Source organism: Orbicella franksi, chromosome 3, assembly GCF_964199315.1.
Source record: "Orbicella franksi chromosome 3, jaOrbFran1.1, whole genome shotgun sequence".
Classification (NCBI taxonomy): Eukaryota; Metazoa; Cnidaria; class Anthozoa; order Scleractinia; family Merulinidae; genus Orbicella; species Orbicella franksi.
In genome coordinates, this window is record NC_138147.1 from 27883400 (window position 1) to 27899034 (window position 15635).

The window sequence follows — 15635 nt, forward strand, 5'->3', positions numbered from 1 at the left end:
GAGCGCTACTGACCGCAGATGAGAAATGCGATATGGCGGCGATATGCCGTAAAATGGGGTTGAAGGGCCACGACTTCTCAGTACGGCTCGTGACATTTGTACATTCGCCGCGGTTCTCTTTTCGGTTTCTTGCCCTTTCTTTTCTTCACACGTGTTTGTGAAGGGCACTTTATGTTGAGTTATTGGCGCCCGGCTGTTTGATTATAACTGTTTGCAAGTAAAGTATGTTGCTTCTTATCACAGATATCAAATAATATAAAAGAAAAATCGGACGAAGATAAATATGTCAGATTTTGACATTTTTATCTTTATCCGATTTTTCTTCAGCGACTGCCTTAGCTTTACTTCGAGAAAGAGCGCCGTGATTTTCCAGTTGATTCCTGTCGATCCCCTGAGTAGGTGTTAGCAAGCTCCGCCGAAGGAGTATCTCTAGTCGGCGATCTAACGTTAGTTCTTTCTACAATCCCGAAAAATCATTTTTCAACACATCTGCTGACAACTGAAAACCACAGGCCGGCGGGTCCCTGTAGGCGGTCTATAAGTGGGCGGAAGGACCTTTTGTTAAGTTTGCCCACAAGCGTTCTTTCGCTTTCTCTCGCCGCACTTCTCCCCTATTTTTTCGCTCGCCGTTTTTCGCACTACGCCCACAACTAACTGAACGCCTGGATGAGGCTATTATCTCTGAGATGATCCCATCATTTTCAAGTAAATTGGCCCCCTCTGCGCATGTTTACGGCATGAATTCAATCAAAAATTTAAAATGTGTTTGCAGCATGTTGACTGCTTTGGCTTGTCTGACCAGGTTGTCTTGTCTCTTCATTTAAGTCAGCATACCTCATTAATCACTTTATACAGAGCTAGTCACTGCTGGGGAAAAGTCGGTGTGTCACAAAAATTCCTCACCGAAACGAGGGAAATATTACTTGCGTCCCCTTCCTCTCGGCTACACGCTTTGATACGAGGAAAATATATATTGCTTTTTGTTCCAATAAGGGAACACGCTTTAAAACAAGGGAAATATACATTGCTTTCCCCTCCTCTTGGGTAACACGCTTTAAAACGAGGGAAATATATTTATTCCTTTCCTTCTCTTTTAGGTAACAACCTTTAGAACGAGCAAAATGTATATTGAGTAGAAATACTCAGTCCTGGTCGCTTCATACTACAGAAACCGGAGATAAGCGTTGGTGGGCTGAAGGACCACATGGCTCGTGTACAGATTTCACCTAACCACCTATAACAAATCATCTTTTTGTGAACATCCGTCGAGTTGGGAAGAAAAGCTGCTTTTTTATCTCTTTATTTACAATTGTAAACCTACAGGATTTTATTGAGACCAGACTTTATTTAAAACAACGCTGAGAAATCTCCCTAACGACTACTCTACTGCTACAGAAGCATGTAACACCGTGTAATTTCACGCTATCTTTGCGACAGCTTCAAAAATCTTTATCTTTAAACTTCATGAACTTTGTTATCTTTTCATCGCACAGATCTACAACATCTAAGTCGAAATACGATAGCAAAGCACCCGTCTGATTGTGTTCTTTACTGCTTGTCTGACTTCTCCTATCTTCCAACAGTAAAGAATTGGGTTTAACGAAGAGTTTAAGTAAGCCAGAGTGACTGTATAATACCAAGCGTTATAAAGAGATAAAGATCGTCCACCACTGGTCGCCAAAGCCGTCACTACACCAAGGGGTAGATAACAACCGACCAGCGTCAGTTGCAGCCATATTGTAGTGGACACTGCCTTTTTGTATCGCGCTATGGTCAGTTGATTTCGTTGGTTCGGTTGTTGAACATGGTCTTTAACTTGATTGTGGTGATGACGGAGGGTGAGGAAAATCTTTGTGTAAGAGAAGAACGAGATAATAACACACAGTGGTATACCTATGGTGCCATACCAAAATGTTATAAGGGGGTTCCAAACGTACATTGCTGAAAAAACAGTGGACACAAACCAGAAGGTAACAACGACCACATAGACCCGGTTTAAAGTTACAACTTGTCTCTATCTCAGTCCCAACAACAGGGCGAGAAGTCTGTCCACGCGTATTCCACTTAGAGTCGCCAGTGACACCACACAAAATATTTCTTGTTATAGCGACTGCCACTGATATGTAGCGGCACATATTCCAATGTTCACTCAATGCAGATATCAACCATATAACATAAAGAGGACCTGAAATAAGACCAACACAGACATCAGTTGTTGCAGGGCAACGAAGCAAGAGTTTGGACGGCGTATGAAGCGAAGACTCCTTGTAAAGAGCAATTAGAATCAGAGCATTCATAAGAAATGCAGTAACGGACAGAAAAGAGTTAAAAACTGAAATAAATGTCAACTGGCCGCTTAGTTTATCAATTAATCCTGCGGAACATAATAGTTGTTCAAATGTTTTCTGCTGTCCATCTCCAGTAAAGTTTTCAGTTGCCATGTTGATCTGCAAGATAGCTATTTGTAGCTTAACTGCAAACTGGAATCGATCAGCTATCACTGTCTAAAGTTACAAAGCAGCTTCTTAACATCTGACGAACTACTGATCAAGACGCTTTTTATAACGCCTGATTTCAAGTTTGCTGAAATATGTCGGTACAAGAATGATTAACAGTTTTTGGAAAGACAAATTAACTAGCCATAGGTGAGCAGCTGGGTTAAGCCCAATGAGTCAATGGTTGTTGTTTCTCGGGGTTAAACTATCCGCACTTTATTTCATGTGATAATAGAGAATTGTCTAGTTTAAATATTAGTTTCAAACGTTATATTTTAACTGCAGGAAATATTTAGCAAATTCTGCAAACTCTACCGGTTATCCTGAATTAATTTCTTCCTTAGTCATGAATCTAACAGATAGTCCATTTCCGGATTACCTTGAGCCTATGTTTCAAAACTAGTCCTCCTGCAAAATCTTTCATATGAAAATGAGTTTGTTTGCATGAAAAAAAAAACGTTAGGCGGAACTCATTTTCATGCCAGTATATCAAACACGAAAGACCGAGTTTGGCCACATTTCCAAACACCGAGAAGAGAGTTGAAAGTACGACGCGTAGCGGAGTGTTTTTGAGCGAAGGAAAAAGACGGAGCAAAGAAGGTGGAGCAAAGGAAGGAGACAGAGTTCATGGGAACTCGAACGGGGCTGGGTTGCATGTCATAACGCCTTGATAACTCTAATTTTTTCTCCTGTTTTCCATTGATAAATTTAATTGTCCCCCAAAATCTTCACAGAAACGTTCCCTTTTTCGATGAATCGAATATCAAACGAAAAGGAATGCAGTATCTCCAAAGGTAATCCAGAAATGTCCCTATAAATGAACATGTTGATCTGTTGCCAGCTATGCCTGGGAGACTATCATTTACTAAAAGACATGATTTTCAGTTTGAGCGACATTTAATATAATGTTTAATTGATTAACCGAGACGGGACTGGAAGAGACATCACCTTTTTTTTCTGACACACACTTACAAAATTTAATGTAAAAGGAGTGAACATGCAACAGCTGACTCCAGACAAAATCGTCTTAAAATTAATCATTACGTTGTCTCAGAAAATGAAAACTTTGCACAAGTTCCTTTGAATTCGCCAACACTTTAAAGCACTGAGTACAAGCTGCTGTTTATGTTATCGAAGACAAAGTGTTTCCAGCTTTACTGTTTCTTTGTCATTTAAAATGAAATGACTGACGTCCTTCCTTTGCTGTCACTCTGGCTGATAAACAATTTTCCTTTAAAAACTCTTCATTCAAATGTATATAAAATGCAAAGAAAACACAGAATTAACATCTGTTTTGATCTCAATCTACATTCACTGAGAGTCTAATTGAAACATGCTTCCCGTGTGCCAGAAGCTTCTGATGTCATTTTTATTTGACTTCATGGATGTAAGCTCCAATGACAAAACTTGTTTTTGTAAGTAAATTTGCTTTGGTTCTTCTCCTCAAAATTTTCAAAACTTTAGCAAAAAATACAATTATCCGTTTTATTGGGAAAAGTTAAACAGCAAGATCTCTGCATTACGGTGCTTAAGACTAAGTTTGCTAGAGAACCAGGCAGGGGTGATACATGCCACCTCTCCAATTTGGATGAAACTTTGCCAGATTCAAGGGACTACCAAACAGCTCTAAAAGACAAAGTCGGCCAGCTCTGCGATTTTTCCCTTGGGAGTTAGACCAACCCCCCTGGTTTTTTGCCCCAAATCCCAAAAATTGCATTAAAATAAGCATCAAATTTAAAATCCGCTCCTGGTTACAGAATACAATGAATTTTATTCCCATTTCACACAAATAAGGATTGGACCTATCTTAGTTCACAGCACGAGTTTCAAGTGATTTGAAGTGACAGGTGCCAATCAAGAGTTGTCATTGCATACCTATGTCACGCAGGATTTAGCAATGAAGCAAATTAGCTAGAATTCTGACTCAAATATCGCTTAAGTCCAACTTTTTTTTTAAAAACTAATTTTACCAGGGTTAAGAGCCACTCTTGGCCTGATGAAATCACGAATAAAATTTTTGGCATCTGTTAGTTTTTGGCCACAAAGGTTGTTCAATCAACGTGACAAAAGACCAGTTTTAACAAAGAGAGAAGGGGGGAAATCTAAGGAAATTAGAAAACCCAGCTGTTTTCCTTTCATCTTCAACCATTCTCCTCCACGTTGTTTTGGGTCGACCAGGCCTTCTTTTCCCTTCTGGCCTCCATTCCAGAGCAGTGACGCAATGTTCCTCTTTGTCTTTCCTCATTATATGTCCAATCCAATTCCATCTCCATATCATAGAATCAATTACTTAACGTTATTTCTGCGTCAATGACATTAACAGTGTCTTTGAATATTATTTATGGCCATTCAAGGTAACTGGACGCAAAAGTCCTCGCAATAATCTTTGAAATAACAGTGTATCACGAGCATGACACCTGAATTCTATTCGTATGATCGAAATATGGGAATGAACTGCCGTGATATTTAGATTCTAAAGCATTGAGGTCTGAGAAGCGAGTTTTTACTGGGCATATCTTGTTGTTTAGATTGCTCTTAAAACCCTGTTCAAGCATCGCAGGTCAAGAACTTGACCGTGCAGTTTGTTATACACTTACTTCACACTCGGCATACGAACTCATCAATCCTAAGTCATATTCTTCGCTGAAATTATTGTTTGCGCTCACGGGCTAACTCTTGAGCTCACACATGGATATCTATTCCATTCTGAGTTAAAAAAAAACCTTAAATTATTGATTTTCCCGCATCAGGCATGCAAATTAATCTTCCCGATCTTCAGATAACATCGTCAATATAATTTGGAATGCGTGGGAACAAGAGCCGAAGACCTTGGTCAGCGGTAAATAAATTTACCAAATTGATAATCGGTAGTTGACTTGCTAGTTAATATATTAACCTGAAGAGGGACATTGTGTTGTAAAGATGTCCAGAAAGCTGTGTTGCGCGCAGTTCAGTGAATGTGCATTCACTTTATCGCAGGTTATGTTATATAACCGGATTAATTGCGTATGCGTGACACTTGAACTAGTCACGTGATATAGCTTAGAAAATTTACAGGCGGGATTTCCCTATTTATACATCTCTATTTATAGATTTTCACACATCGGAAAGTTAAGCATGGCTTCGCTTTTTTGCTCGTTGGTAACTTTTTCGAAAGAAAAGTGCAACATATCTCCACGCTATCCGGGGGTCACAGAATATTTTCCCTTGACCTCTTGTAAAAAAGGCATCCGGTCCCATCTGAGGAAAGTCAAAGTTTCACAGACTAATATCCTCACAGAGAAGGATTTGATTCCCGCTCGCACTGGTCAGTTTAATGAAGATGGTACTAACATGACAATATGTCCGAGACACCGAGTTGAACATGGCGTATTTTGGCGACCGATGAGAAAATGTGCGTATCCTCTTCATGGGAATCGCAAGGGCAAGCCAGAGAGGGGAGCGACGTTGGAGATGAGCAAAGAAATCATGTCAAAGTGGAACACACTCGTTCCAGTCGGAGCAGGTAAGGGAGGAATATATACTTGCCTACCGCATTTTAAAATTTCACGATGCCCTGGGTTCAAACATAACGTCGGGGTCGTAACCTGAGTGAGGGGTGGGTGGGGATAGGAAGTAATCAACAGAGTATTATTGGGGAGGTTACCATTTTAAGATCTAAATGATGATTTATGAAAAAAAGGAATGGTTTGAACTTCGGACGTTAGCCTCCTACGCAGACGTTCTTTGGGCTCGTCACGTAATCTTCCGTCCCCTACAACGGGGAGAAGGAAGATTGCGAGACCAGCTCAAAGAATTTTTGCACAGGAGGCTACGACTGAAGTACAAACCGTTCCTTTTTTATGAATCATCATTCAGATCTTAAAATAGTACCCATTTCAAGGTGAACCCCCCTAAAGTAGTCCATTGTAGAGAGTGCTACCCAGGTGTCGTTACCATGGCATCAAAGTTTGTGTAGTCTGGAATCAGTAAATCCAGGCTCAAGATCAGGAATCACATCGATGGGATCATGGATCAAAGCCGAAATCTAGGATAAAACGGAAAATTTTGTTTAAGTAGGATCAGGAGTAGTTTCCAACTTACAGATCTTGTTACGAGGCCGCCAAATTATGCAAACAAAGAGATGTACCGTGTTGGTCGCCCTGAGTGATATTTGTTTGGCCCAAAATGGGCTATTATTCAAGGGCTGCAATTATTTCTCATTATCCCTATATCAGGGGTTTAGCTAAAACCAGGAAGAGGGCAACGAACAAGACGATCTCTGACAAGAACCATGGGAACTCAAAGCGTAACGCAAATACATAAAAATGTATCGTCGTCATAAGTGAGTGCAGTAGTTTTGATCGCACAAGGACTCATTTTCTCTTGGGGGGGGGGGAGGTGGACATTATTTGAGCGAAAGGATATTCAAGAAAATATGTCAATCACTGTACATTTTTCAAACTTCGTGTGTGTTGTATTTAATGTTTGACTGTTTACAGGAATTTGCAAACTTTGTAGAAATGATCACCTTGCCGCTGTACGAGTTTTGAACAGACGTGAAGATTCGTTCACGTTGCAATCTGAAGAGCCAGCTGTAACGCAATCTGAAGAGCCAGCTGTGACGCAATCTGAGGAGCCAGCTGTAACGCAATCCGAAGAGCCAGCTGTAACGCAATCTGAAGAGTCAACTAGAGCCCCAGAATCCATACACGAGTTTCTCCCTCCACAGCTGTACGCATCAAGTGATTCTGGAAGTCAGCTGGAGGTATGTTTCGCATTGCTGCTTTATCGATAGGATCTTTAAAACAATCCAAAAGGCAGCGGACTCCAGCTATGAATAAGGTGCACATAACCAACGCAACACTCACTGCAGAGTTTTTAAACTCTGAAAAAGTACTTCATCTATTTCCCTAAGGAAAACTTACCGGAAGCTTGCCAGATACAATGTCATCGAACATTGCACTGATTTATTGATTATTTACCTACGAGTTATTAATTAGATATTCGTAAGCACATGTATACTCACATACTACAAATAAGAACACTGACATTCCGTTCTTGGTGTACAGCTGCAGCCTAATCAGTCTCGTTACCCAATTTGGTGAGTTTGAGGACGCAAGCTGGGGCCTGGACACTAAACGCCGTAATCGTTAGGAAAAGTTAAAGCATATAACCTCTAGTAGCCATGAAGATACACACAATCTCGTTAAGACTAGAATCGAGCCTTACCCTCTCAAAGGTAGTCGAATGCAACACAAACAGATATTCTGCAACGGAAGTTTAGTGTTCCTGACTTTTTAAACGTAAGGTGGTCATTTACAAAATAAGGAAAGATTCGTAGCTATTTTTAGATTCAAAGTCTACAGAAAGGTTTCCCAGAAAACCAATCAGGTTTCCGCTGAGGTTCCCAACATTAAAGAAGAATCAAAGCTAATTAGCTTTTCCATGAAGAATCATTTTCCCCTTTGTTGGAGAAGTACTTGAGACAGTCTTTATTTAGTAGTCTGAATAACACTCTATTGCTATTTTCTAATTTCAGCGAGAAACCAAATCCTGTAAGGGGTTGCCCTTGCATAAAGGTGAAGTCCTGCTAAGTGATGATGACTCACATGTATTTTCCTCTGACTTACAAGAATCCTGAACGGCCATAGAAACATCGATGGAATAGCAGGCAACGCCACAGATACAAATGAAGTTTCATTCTCTCAACAATTTTCTAAGACAAGCTGATGGTAGAGTGAGCCCAGTACGATCTCAGCTCAACACAAACGCGGAAGGTGTCTCATCATCCACTACACGCTATTACAAGCGAAAAGGAATGCAAGTTGTTGAGGCGAGTCTAGATGCTATAGCCCCAAGGCAGTCTAAATGGCTTCTGCAGCAAGTGCTAGAGGCGTACAGCCATTCCACCGACTCGGACGTGAACCTCCCTGCGAAAACATTGCGTTCCAGCCTTGTCACCCTATACAGTGAAGCGACAAATTGGTATACCAGACAGCAAATTCTCTCTGTCTTTGTGGCCGATTACTCTAAGACAGAGTTACTGAGCTTTATTCCAGGTTTGACCAAGTGGAGGATAGACGAGGCCAGAAAACATGCTTTCCATATCAGCCCAGGCCACATTATTGAACCCCCCGTTTTGCAGCGATGCAGCCTTGATCCAGTTAAAGTGGAGCACTTTCTTGATTTTATTTCAAGCCCCTCCTTTCTCCAGGACGTAGCCTACGGGACGAAGACCCTAAGACTGTCAGATGGTGAGACAATAGAAATTCCAAATGTGACGAGGACAGTTGTGGCATCCCGTCTTACTCATTTGTACCAGTCATACTGCTCTGAGTCTGGATTCGAACCCATGGGAAGATTAACACTGTTGAGCATCCTCAAGGTAACGAGAACGAATATGTCTAGTTTCACCTCCTGAACATGTTTACGTCTTTGATTCTGTGCCTAAGAAAAGGATTCGATATAATTAATTCATTTTTAAGGAATGGTTACGTGGACAGGTTTTGGGGCTCGCTAAGATCGTATTAGTCTACTAACTGGACGAATTGTGTGAACAAACTATTTGGTTTTTTATCAATAATTATTTCTCAACTGTTTTCCCCCAGATATGCGCTGCTTCCCAGAAGAAATCGTTAGCTGGATTGGACAGCACACAAACTGATGGAGTAACAGCGTTCAGTACTCTGGATGAGGCAACTAATAAATTTTGTACGTTGGGTATGTATGTCCTACTGTTGAAAAAAATGCTTAGAGCCCATATACATGTTTGAAAAAATAAATGCAGTGTAAATCAGGACTATAGCACGCTCATGTATGTCTGTCTCATTTTTCAGGTTTGTGCGAACGAACAGCCAGAGACATAAGTGCCCGTCTAAAGTCGTCAAAAACCTATCTTAAGACAGACTATAGAATTCACGCGTCTAGAGCTGATCCCTGCGCTGATCACTGCAGTGTGTATGCGCTGAGCACCGATGACCCCGATTACCAAGGGCACTGCGACCATGAGCACAATATAGTCTGTGACAGATGTGATAATTACAGGAATGCTGATGTGAATCTACAAATGTCGTTATCGTCTCCTACTGTTATCTATAGGTAAGGACTTGTCGGTTGGTTGTCATTTTCGTTCCTGTTTTTATTAGCATTGTACACTTTGGTAAGATTTGCTTTTTGTGTTGTTTTGTTGTCAAGTGGTAGTGATCTAAAAGAAGAAATCATACACGATGTAGACACAGCTCTCCCTAAACTTGACGAATAGAAAGCTCACATCCTTAGAGCGGCTCACCAGGATTCTGCGAAGAGAGACATCATTGATAATCTGTCAACACGACAGGTTCTCCTAATAATGGATTGGGCGATGAAATTTTTGCCAGCCAGCTTTCGAGAAACCCAGCGTGACTGGTTTGGCAAAAAGGGCAAATATTGGCATGTGACAGTTGCAGTGACAAGAAGCGATTGTAATGACATTGAGGTATAATTTGCTATAATTTAGAAAATGCATTTAACAAAAAGACGCTTTAAAAACGGTGCCCTAATCCCGTTTTATGGGCGTGGTCCAAATGCATTTCAACCCCTAAAGGGTACCAATTCTATGAGAACACATTAGCTGACACCGACATTTCTAAAGCAATAAAAGTGCCCACATAAACTTAAAATTTCAAATAGTTGAGTAACTAATAGGTGCTGAATTTTTCCGCTTTTACCTAAAAAGGTGCCGCGATAACTCTAACCCTGTCACTTTAGCGGTACCGATCGACGGCACATGAAAACGAACGATGAGCACCCCCGTCAATCTAACAGAGTAGTCCCCTAGGGAGGGAAACATCCTAACTGTCAGAGCCGGATTAACAAAAGGGTCTGGGATGTATTTCAAACTGTACTGTACACATATTACTGTTGTTTCTAGTTATTTTAAAGCTAACTGTGTTGTTGTCTTTCTGTTCCAGGCCCGAACTTACATCCATTTGTTTGAGGATTGCGTTCAAAACTGGTTCGCAGTCGCTTCAATCATAGAACACACACTGACGACACTGAAAGCAGCAAACCCAAACATTCAAGAGGCATTTTTGCGCAGCGATAATGTAGGATGTTACCATTGTGCTTATCTAATCCTCTCTCTTCCCAACCTTGGAGAGCACGCAGGCATTACGATACTCAGATATGATTTCAGCGATCCACAGGCTGGAAAGGACGTCTGTGACGGCGTTACATAAATGAAGTCCATGACATTAAAAGTGCTAGTGATATGAAGGCTGCGATCGATTCCTATGGCGGGGTTAAAGGGTGCCAGGCAGCAGTTGTTAAGGTTCAAGAGTCAAGCCAGACCACGACGAAGCACACAATGTCTGGGATTCAGTCTCTGAATAATTTTAGTTTTGAGTCTGGAGGTCTGCGAGTGTGGAAGGCTTATGATGTGGGCCCAGGTAGACGTTTGACCCCTGCACAGGTAAATAGATTTGGAACACCTCAAGGATCTACAGACCTACGAGTCGAGCATCCCTTCAGTGTACCGCGAGAGGAGGCTGGTGCTTTTAGGTCCACGACTTTGAGAGGTGAGCACCGACAGCCTCAGCCTAGCATCGCACAATCTGTTGAAGGAAAGCTGCCAAATGTCGAGGCTACGAGAGTTTATTTCGCTTGCCCCGAGGAGGGATGCACAAAGACATACCAGTCTTTTGCAAATCTGCAGAAACACATGGATGTTGGAAAACACCTTGTGAGATTAGAGAGAGAAACTGCTTATGACACCATCAAGAGAAAATGGGCCGAGACGTGCAAGGAGGTGTCTGGAAGCTACGTACACAAAGAAACAGGATCAAGCTCCCAAACGGCCTGTGCTGATCCGGCATGTGAAGTTGCTAAAGGATGGGCGCTGAAAACATCACGAAGAGCAACTCGCTTTTCCGAGAAGGTGAAGACATATCTAAAAGAACATTCCTGGAAGGCGAGGAGACAGGGAGAAAGCAAAGTGCTGTGGATGTGTGCAGCAAGGTGAAAACTCTGCGTGATGGTAATGGCAGGAAAATGTTCAATAAAGAAGAGTGGCTTGCTGCTGGCCAAATAGCTAGGTACTTCAGCAGATTGTCTGTAATGTACAGAAGTGGCCGACTAGCCATAGACCAGGCTGATCCGAGTCCTGCTCAGGATGAGGAGGAGGACTTTGTTGCAAAGGCAGAAGAGATCTCAACCAGGCTTGGAATTCGAAGGCAGCTGGAATTATGATACAACGAATAAGTTAATTACATATGTAATATTATCTTCTTACCGTCCTTCCAGGAGAATCAGGATTAGGCAGTCTTGTAAAAAAAAAAAAGCAAATTATTTATTTCACGGGAATGTAACGTCAGTTATGCATGTACGTGGGAGCTTGCTAAGCAGTCACGAATAGCCCAGAGCGACTCTAGTTTCTAGGTCGAGTGCCCAGAAAAATTTAAAATGTTCGAGCAGAGCGAAGACGTTGCTAACGTGTATGCGGCCATGTGCGCTTGCGCGAGCCCCAGGTCGAAGGGAACCTCAGCTAAATCCTCTTTTGGCTCAGCCGATTGCAAAGTTTTTCAAGCATCTTATTACTCGCAGACATGATTATTTAAAATGTTTTTGCTATAAGGTACAATCTTTATTGTTGCTAAATCAGAATAGAAACGTTCAGAAGGAAAACGTATTTTCATAATTGCTCAAAAATAATGCAGTTTCGCGGTAGCCAAAGTATGCACGTACGTGCAAGACGAGAAATTTGTATGATCCGCACGCAAATAATAATTTTGTTCATTGGAGAGCTCCATCGACTTCGGCAGATGTTCCAACCAGAGGAGGTATCTGAGTAGGAAAATAGGGTAAACGGTAGACGTTGAGTTAATCAGAGTGCTCTCTTTACGTATTGTGGTACATGAAAAATTGTCTGCGCTTACTCCAGTTGATAAAACCGCTGACCAACTTCCTGGGCTTATGTAATCGTGGTGGACTCTATCTACGGCGTTAAACAAGATTAACTTCCATGCCTAAAAATTCACGGTTTTTTTGAACTCAGAATGGAATAGAGCTCGTATGCCGAGTGTGAAGTAAGTGTTGACATTGACAAACTGCAACGTCAAGTTCTTGACCTGCGATGATTGAGCAGGGTTTTGAGAGCAATCTAAACAACAAGATATGCTCAGTTAAACTCGCATCTAACACCTCAATGCTTTAGAATCTAAATATCACGGCAGTTCATTCCCATATTTCGATCATACGAATAGAATTCAGGTGTCATGCTCGTGATACACTGTTATTTTAAAGATTTTTGCGAGGACTTTTGCGTCCAGTTACCTTGAATGGCCATAAATAATATTCGAAGACACTGTTAATGTCATTAACGTAGAAATAACGTTAATTAATTGATTCTATAATATCTAATTTCCTTAGATTTCTCCTTCTCTCTTTGTTAAAACTGGTCGTTTGTCACGTTGATTGAACAACCTTTCTGACCAAAAGCTAACACATGCCAAAAATTTTATTCGTGATTTCATCAGGCCAAGAGTGGCTCTTAACCTTGGTAAAATTAGTTTTTAAAAAGAAAATTGGACTTAAGCGATATTTGAGTCAGAATTCTAGCTAATTTGCCTCATTGCTAAATCCTGCGTGACATAGGTATGCAATGACAACTCTTGATTGGCACCTGTCACTTCAAATCACTTGAAACTCGTTCTGTGAACTAAGATAGGTCCAATCTTTATTTGTGTGAAATGGCAATGAAATTCATTGTATTCTGTAACCAGGAGCGGATTCTAAATTTGATGCTTATTTTAATGCAATTTTTGGGATTGGGGGCAAAAAACCAGGGGGGCTGGGGGATGGTTTAACTCCCAAGGGAAAAATCGCAGAGCCGGCCCACTTTGTCTTTTAGAGTTGTTTGGTAGTCCCTTGAATCTGGCAAAGTTTCATCCAACTTGGAGAGATGGCATGCATCACCCCTGCCTGGCCCTCTGGCAAACTCAGTCTTAAATTCATACAGCCGATGCCTGGTTGCGACCGCCTCTCGTAAGCGACTACCTCTCCTCGACGAGCAGTTTTCCAAACTACCAAGAGTTTTCAAGTCAAATCGCTATATTTGAAACCTCTGGTAAGCGACCGCGACCACTTTCACAGCTAAAAGTTGGAAATTTTCTATTGTTTCTAGCCTCTCGTAGGCGACCATTTGACAGATAATAGAGCGGAAATTGTATAATAAGGTGTTGTAACATCACTTGAATAAAACATTTCAAACATGAGGTAAGTCTCTGTAGTTATCTTATGCTAATGAGACAAAAATTTTGACCCAGTGTGGTCTAAGCCCTCGTAAGCAACCACCTCTCGTAAGCGACCACCTAGGCTTTTGGGTTGTCGCTTTCGGGAGTTTCGACTGCATGTAGCTTATCATAGCGATGGCGGCAGTTGCCTCGCAATTTGCCAAACTTATTTTTTGGTGAAAAATCTCCTTTATTGCTCAGTTTAGAGATAGATAAAGGGGCTCTCCTAATTTTCAAGCAAATTGGCGCCATGTGCTCATGTTTACTGACAACATCTATCAAAACGTTAAAGTGCGCATGCAGCGTGTTAAACTAGTTTGGCTTGTTTGGTGAGGTGGACTTCCCTCTTCCCTCAAGTAAACTTCTATCAAAATGATCAGATTGTCAATCTCCCCCAAAAAAGCTAGTGAATGTTGGGGAAAAGTCGGCGTGTCTCGCATAAAAGTAAAATTAATTGTCAGCCTTTAAATATCCTCTTGCCATCTGCGCTAAGGATATCACATAGTGAGGACTGGATCTTAACTTGCAACTTTCCGTACCTTTTACTTCCGGTTCCCCCCTTTCCGGTTCCTTGGTAGACTCTTGGTGGCTCCAAACGCAGGGTGCTTTATGCATTGCAAATTATTGGGTCCCCGTCCTACGATGGATCATTTTAGTTATTATTTTCTTGACAATGCTTTTCAACGGTGCATCTATGCTTTGCCTCCAATAGACCGTGTTCGATATATCAATATTCTAACGTGGTTATAAGGCTTTCAGGACAAAATTGCAAATTTGTTAAGCTTCTTTTGTCTCTCAGTTCCCAAAAGAGACATCATTGGATACAAAGAACACATCTCTATCAGATGACTGACTGACGCATCCTCAAAAAACTATTCGCATTGAATGTCTCGCCATTTAGTGAATCCTTTTTCTCCCTGTGGCTGTAGGCCGAACCCTGGCCGAACCAAATTTGACAGTGAAAGGAATTCTTAACCCAATTATTTCCCAGAATCATTGTGATGTGGGAGATCGTAGTATGCTCATTATATTTAGGAACTGGTCGAGATAACTGTGTACAGTGCCGTAACTGCTTGAATTGAAACTAGCAAAAATTGTATGAAATTGAAACAGTATTGCAACTGCGAATCGAAAGGCAGACTTCCGAGTACGTTTCGACCGACCTAACAGTTGTTAGACTTTTTTAGGATTCATCAAAATAGAAATTCCTTCCCAAATTAGAGCACGGGCACTTCACTAGACGAAAGAATAGTTTGGCAACATTTAGCTCATTTCCTCTCGCGTCAAGCACGCTAAAACTTTAGGACAGTGTTTTATCGAGTTTTGCATTCCTGTGGCAAATAGGTATCACGTTTACCTGAGAAATCAATAGCCTATTAACGCTCCCGAAACGCCAAACCGACCGAGGCGACTGTATTCGTAGGCTGCTATCACGTTTGATGGATGGGAAATTGATTACTAAGCTCAGCTCGACCACACCCTGAAAGATACCATGTCAATAATGTGAAACGGAGTCTGATATTCTCGCTAAACAAGCGTAAAATTTCTAAGAAATCTCTGAAAACAGCATTTTTAAGCGAAAACAAGAGTTTATCTCTTGGTGAAAATAGCTAACGGCTCCTGTATTTTTTTAATGGTTGCCTTCACTGTTTTACTTTGTTAGCGAGCGTTGACAGACCTTTATAAATAGAAAACATTTTCCCTGTTCCTATAGATTTGAAACACGAGTTTAGTTTGATAAAACGATAAATAGCTTTAACGTTTTCTCACGAATTTCACGAGCGTTTTCTACTAAACAATTAGATTATGAGCTCGAGATTTCTATCGCGTGAAAGTTGACGAGAGCGCAGCTCAAGTCAACTATCACACATCGAAATCGAGAGCGAATAAC

At 41.2% G+C, this 15635-nt stretch overlaps 2 protein-coding genes across 2 annotated transcripts; both read left to right on the top strand.

Annotated features, from left to right (window-relative positions):
- Positions 1–8124: 8124 nt before the first annotated feature.
- On the top strand, positions 8125–9410 carry LOC145483166 (uncharacterized). The gene is made up of 2 exons (XM_081461758.1): positions 8125–8862; positions 9086–9410. The coding sequence occupies exons 1-2, from the start codon at positions 8167–8169 to the stop codon at positions 9248–9250; spliced, it is 861 nt and encodes a 286-aa protein (XP_081317884.1). The 5' UTR covers positions 8125–8166; the 3' UTR covers positions 9251–9410.
- A 24-nt stretch (positions 9411–9434) lies between these two features.
- LOC145482489 (uncharacterized) lies at positions 9435–10693 on the top strand. The gene is made up of 3 exons (XM_081461090.1): positions 9435–9575; positions 9672–9951; positions 10427–10693. The coding sequence occupies exons 2-3, from the start codon at positions 9826–9828 to the stop codon at positions 10691–10693; spliced, it is 393 nt and encodes a 130-aa protein (XP_081317216.1). The 5' UTR covers positions 9435–9575; positions 9672–9825.
- Positions 10694–15635: the final 4942 nt, after the last annotated feature.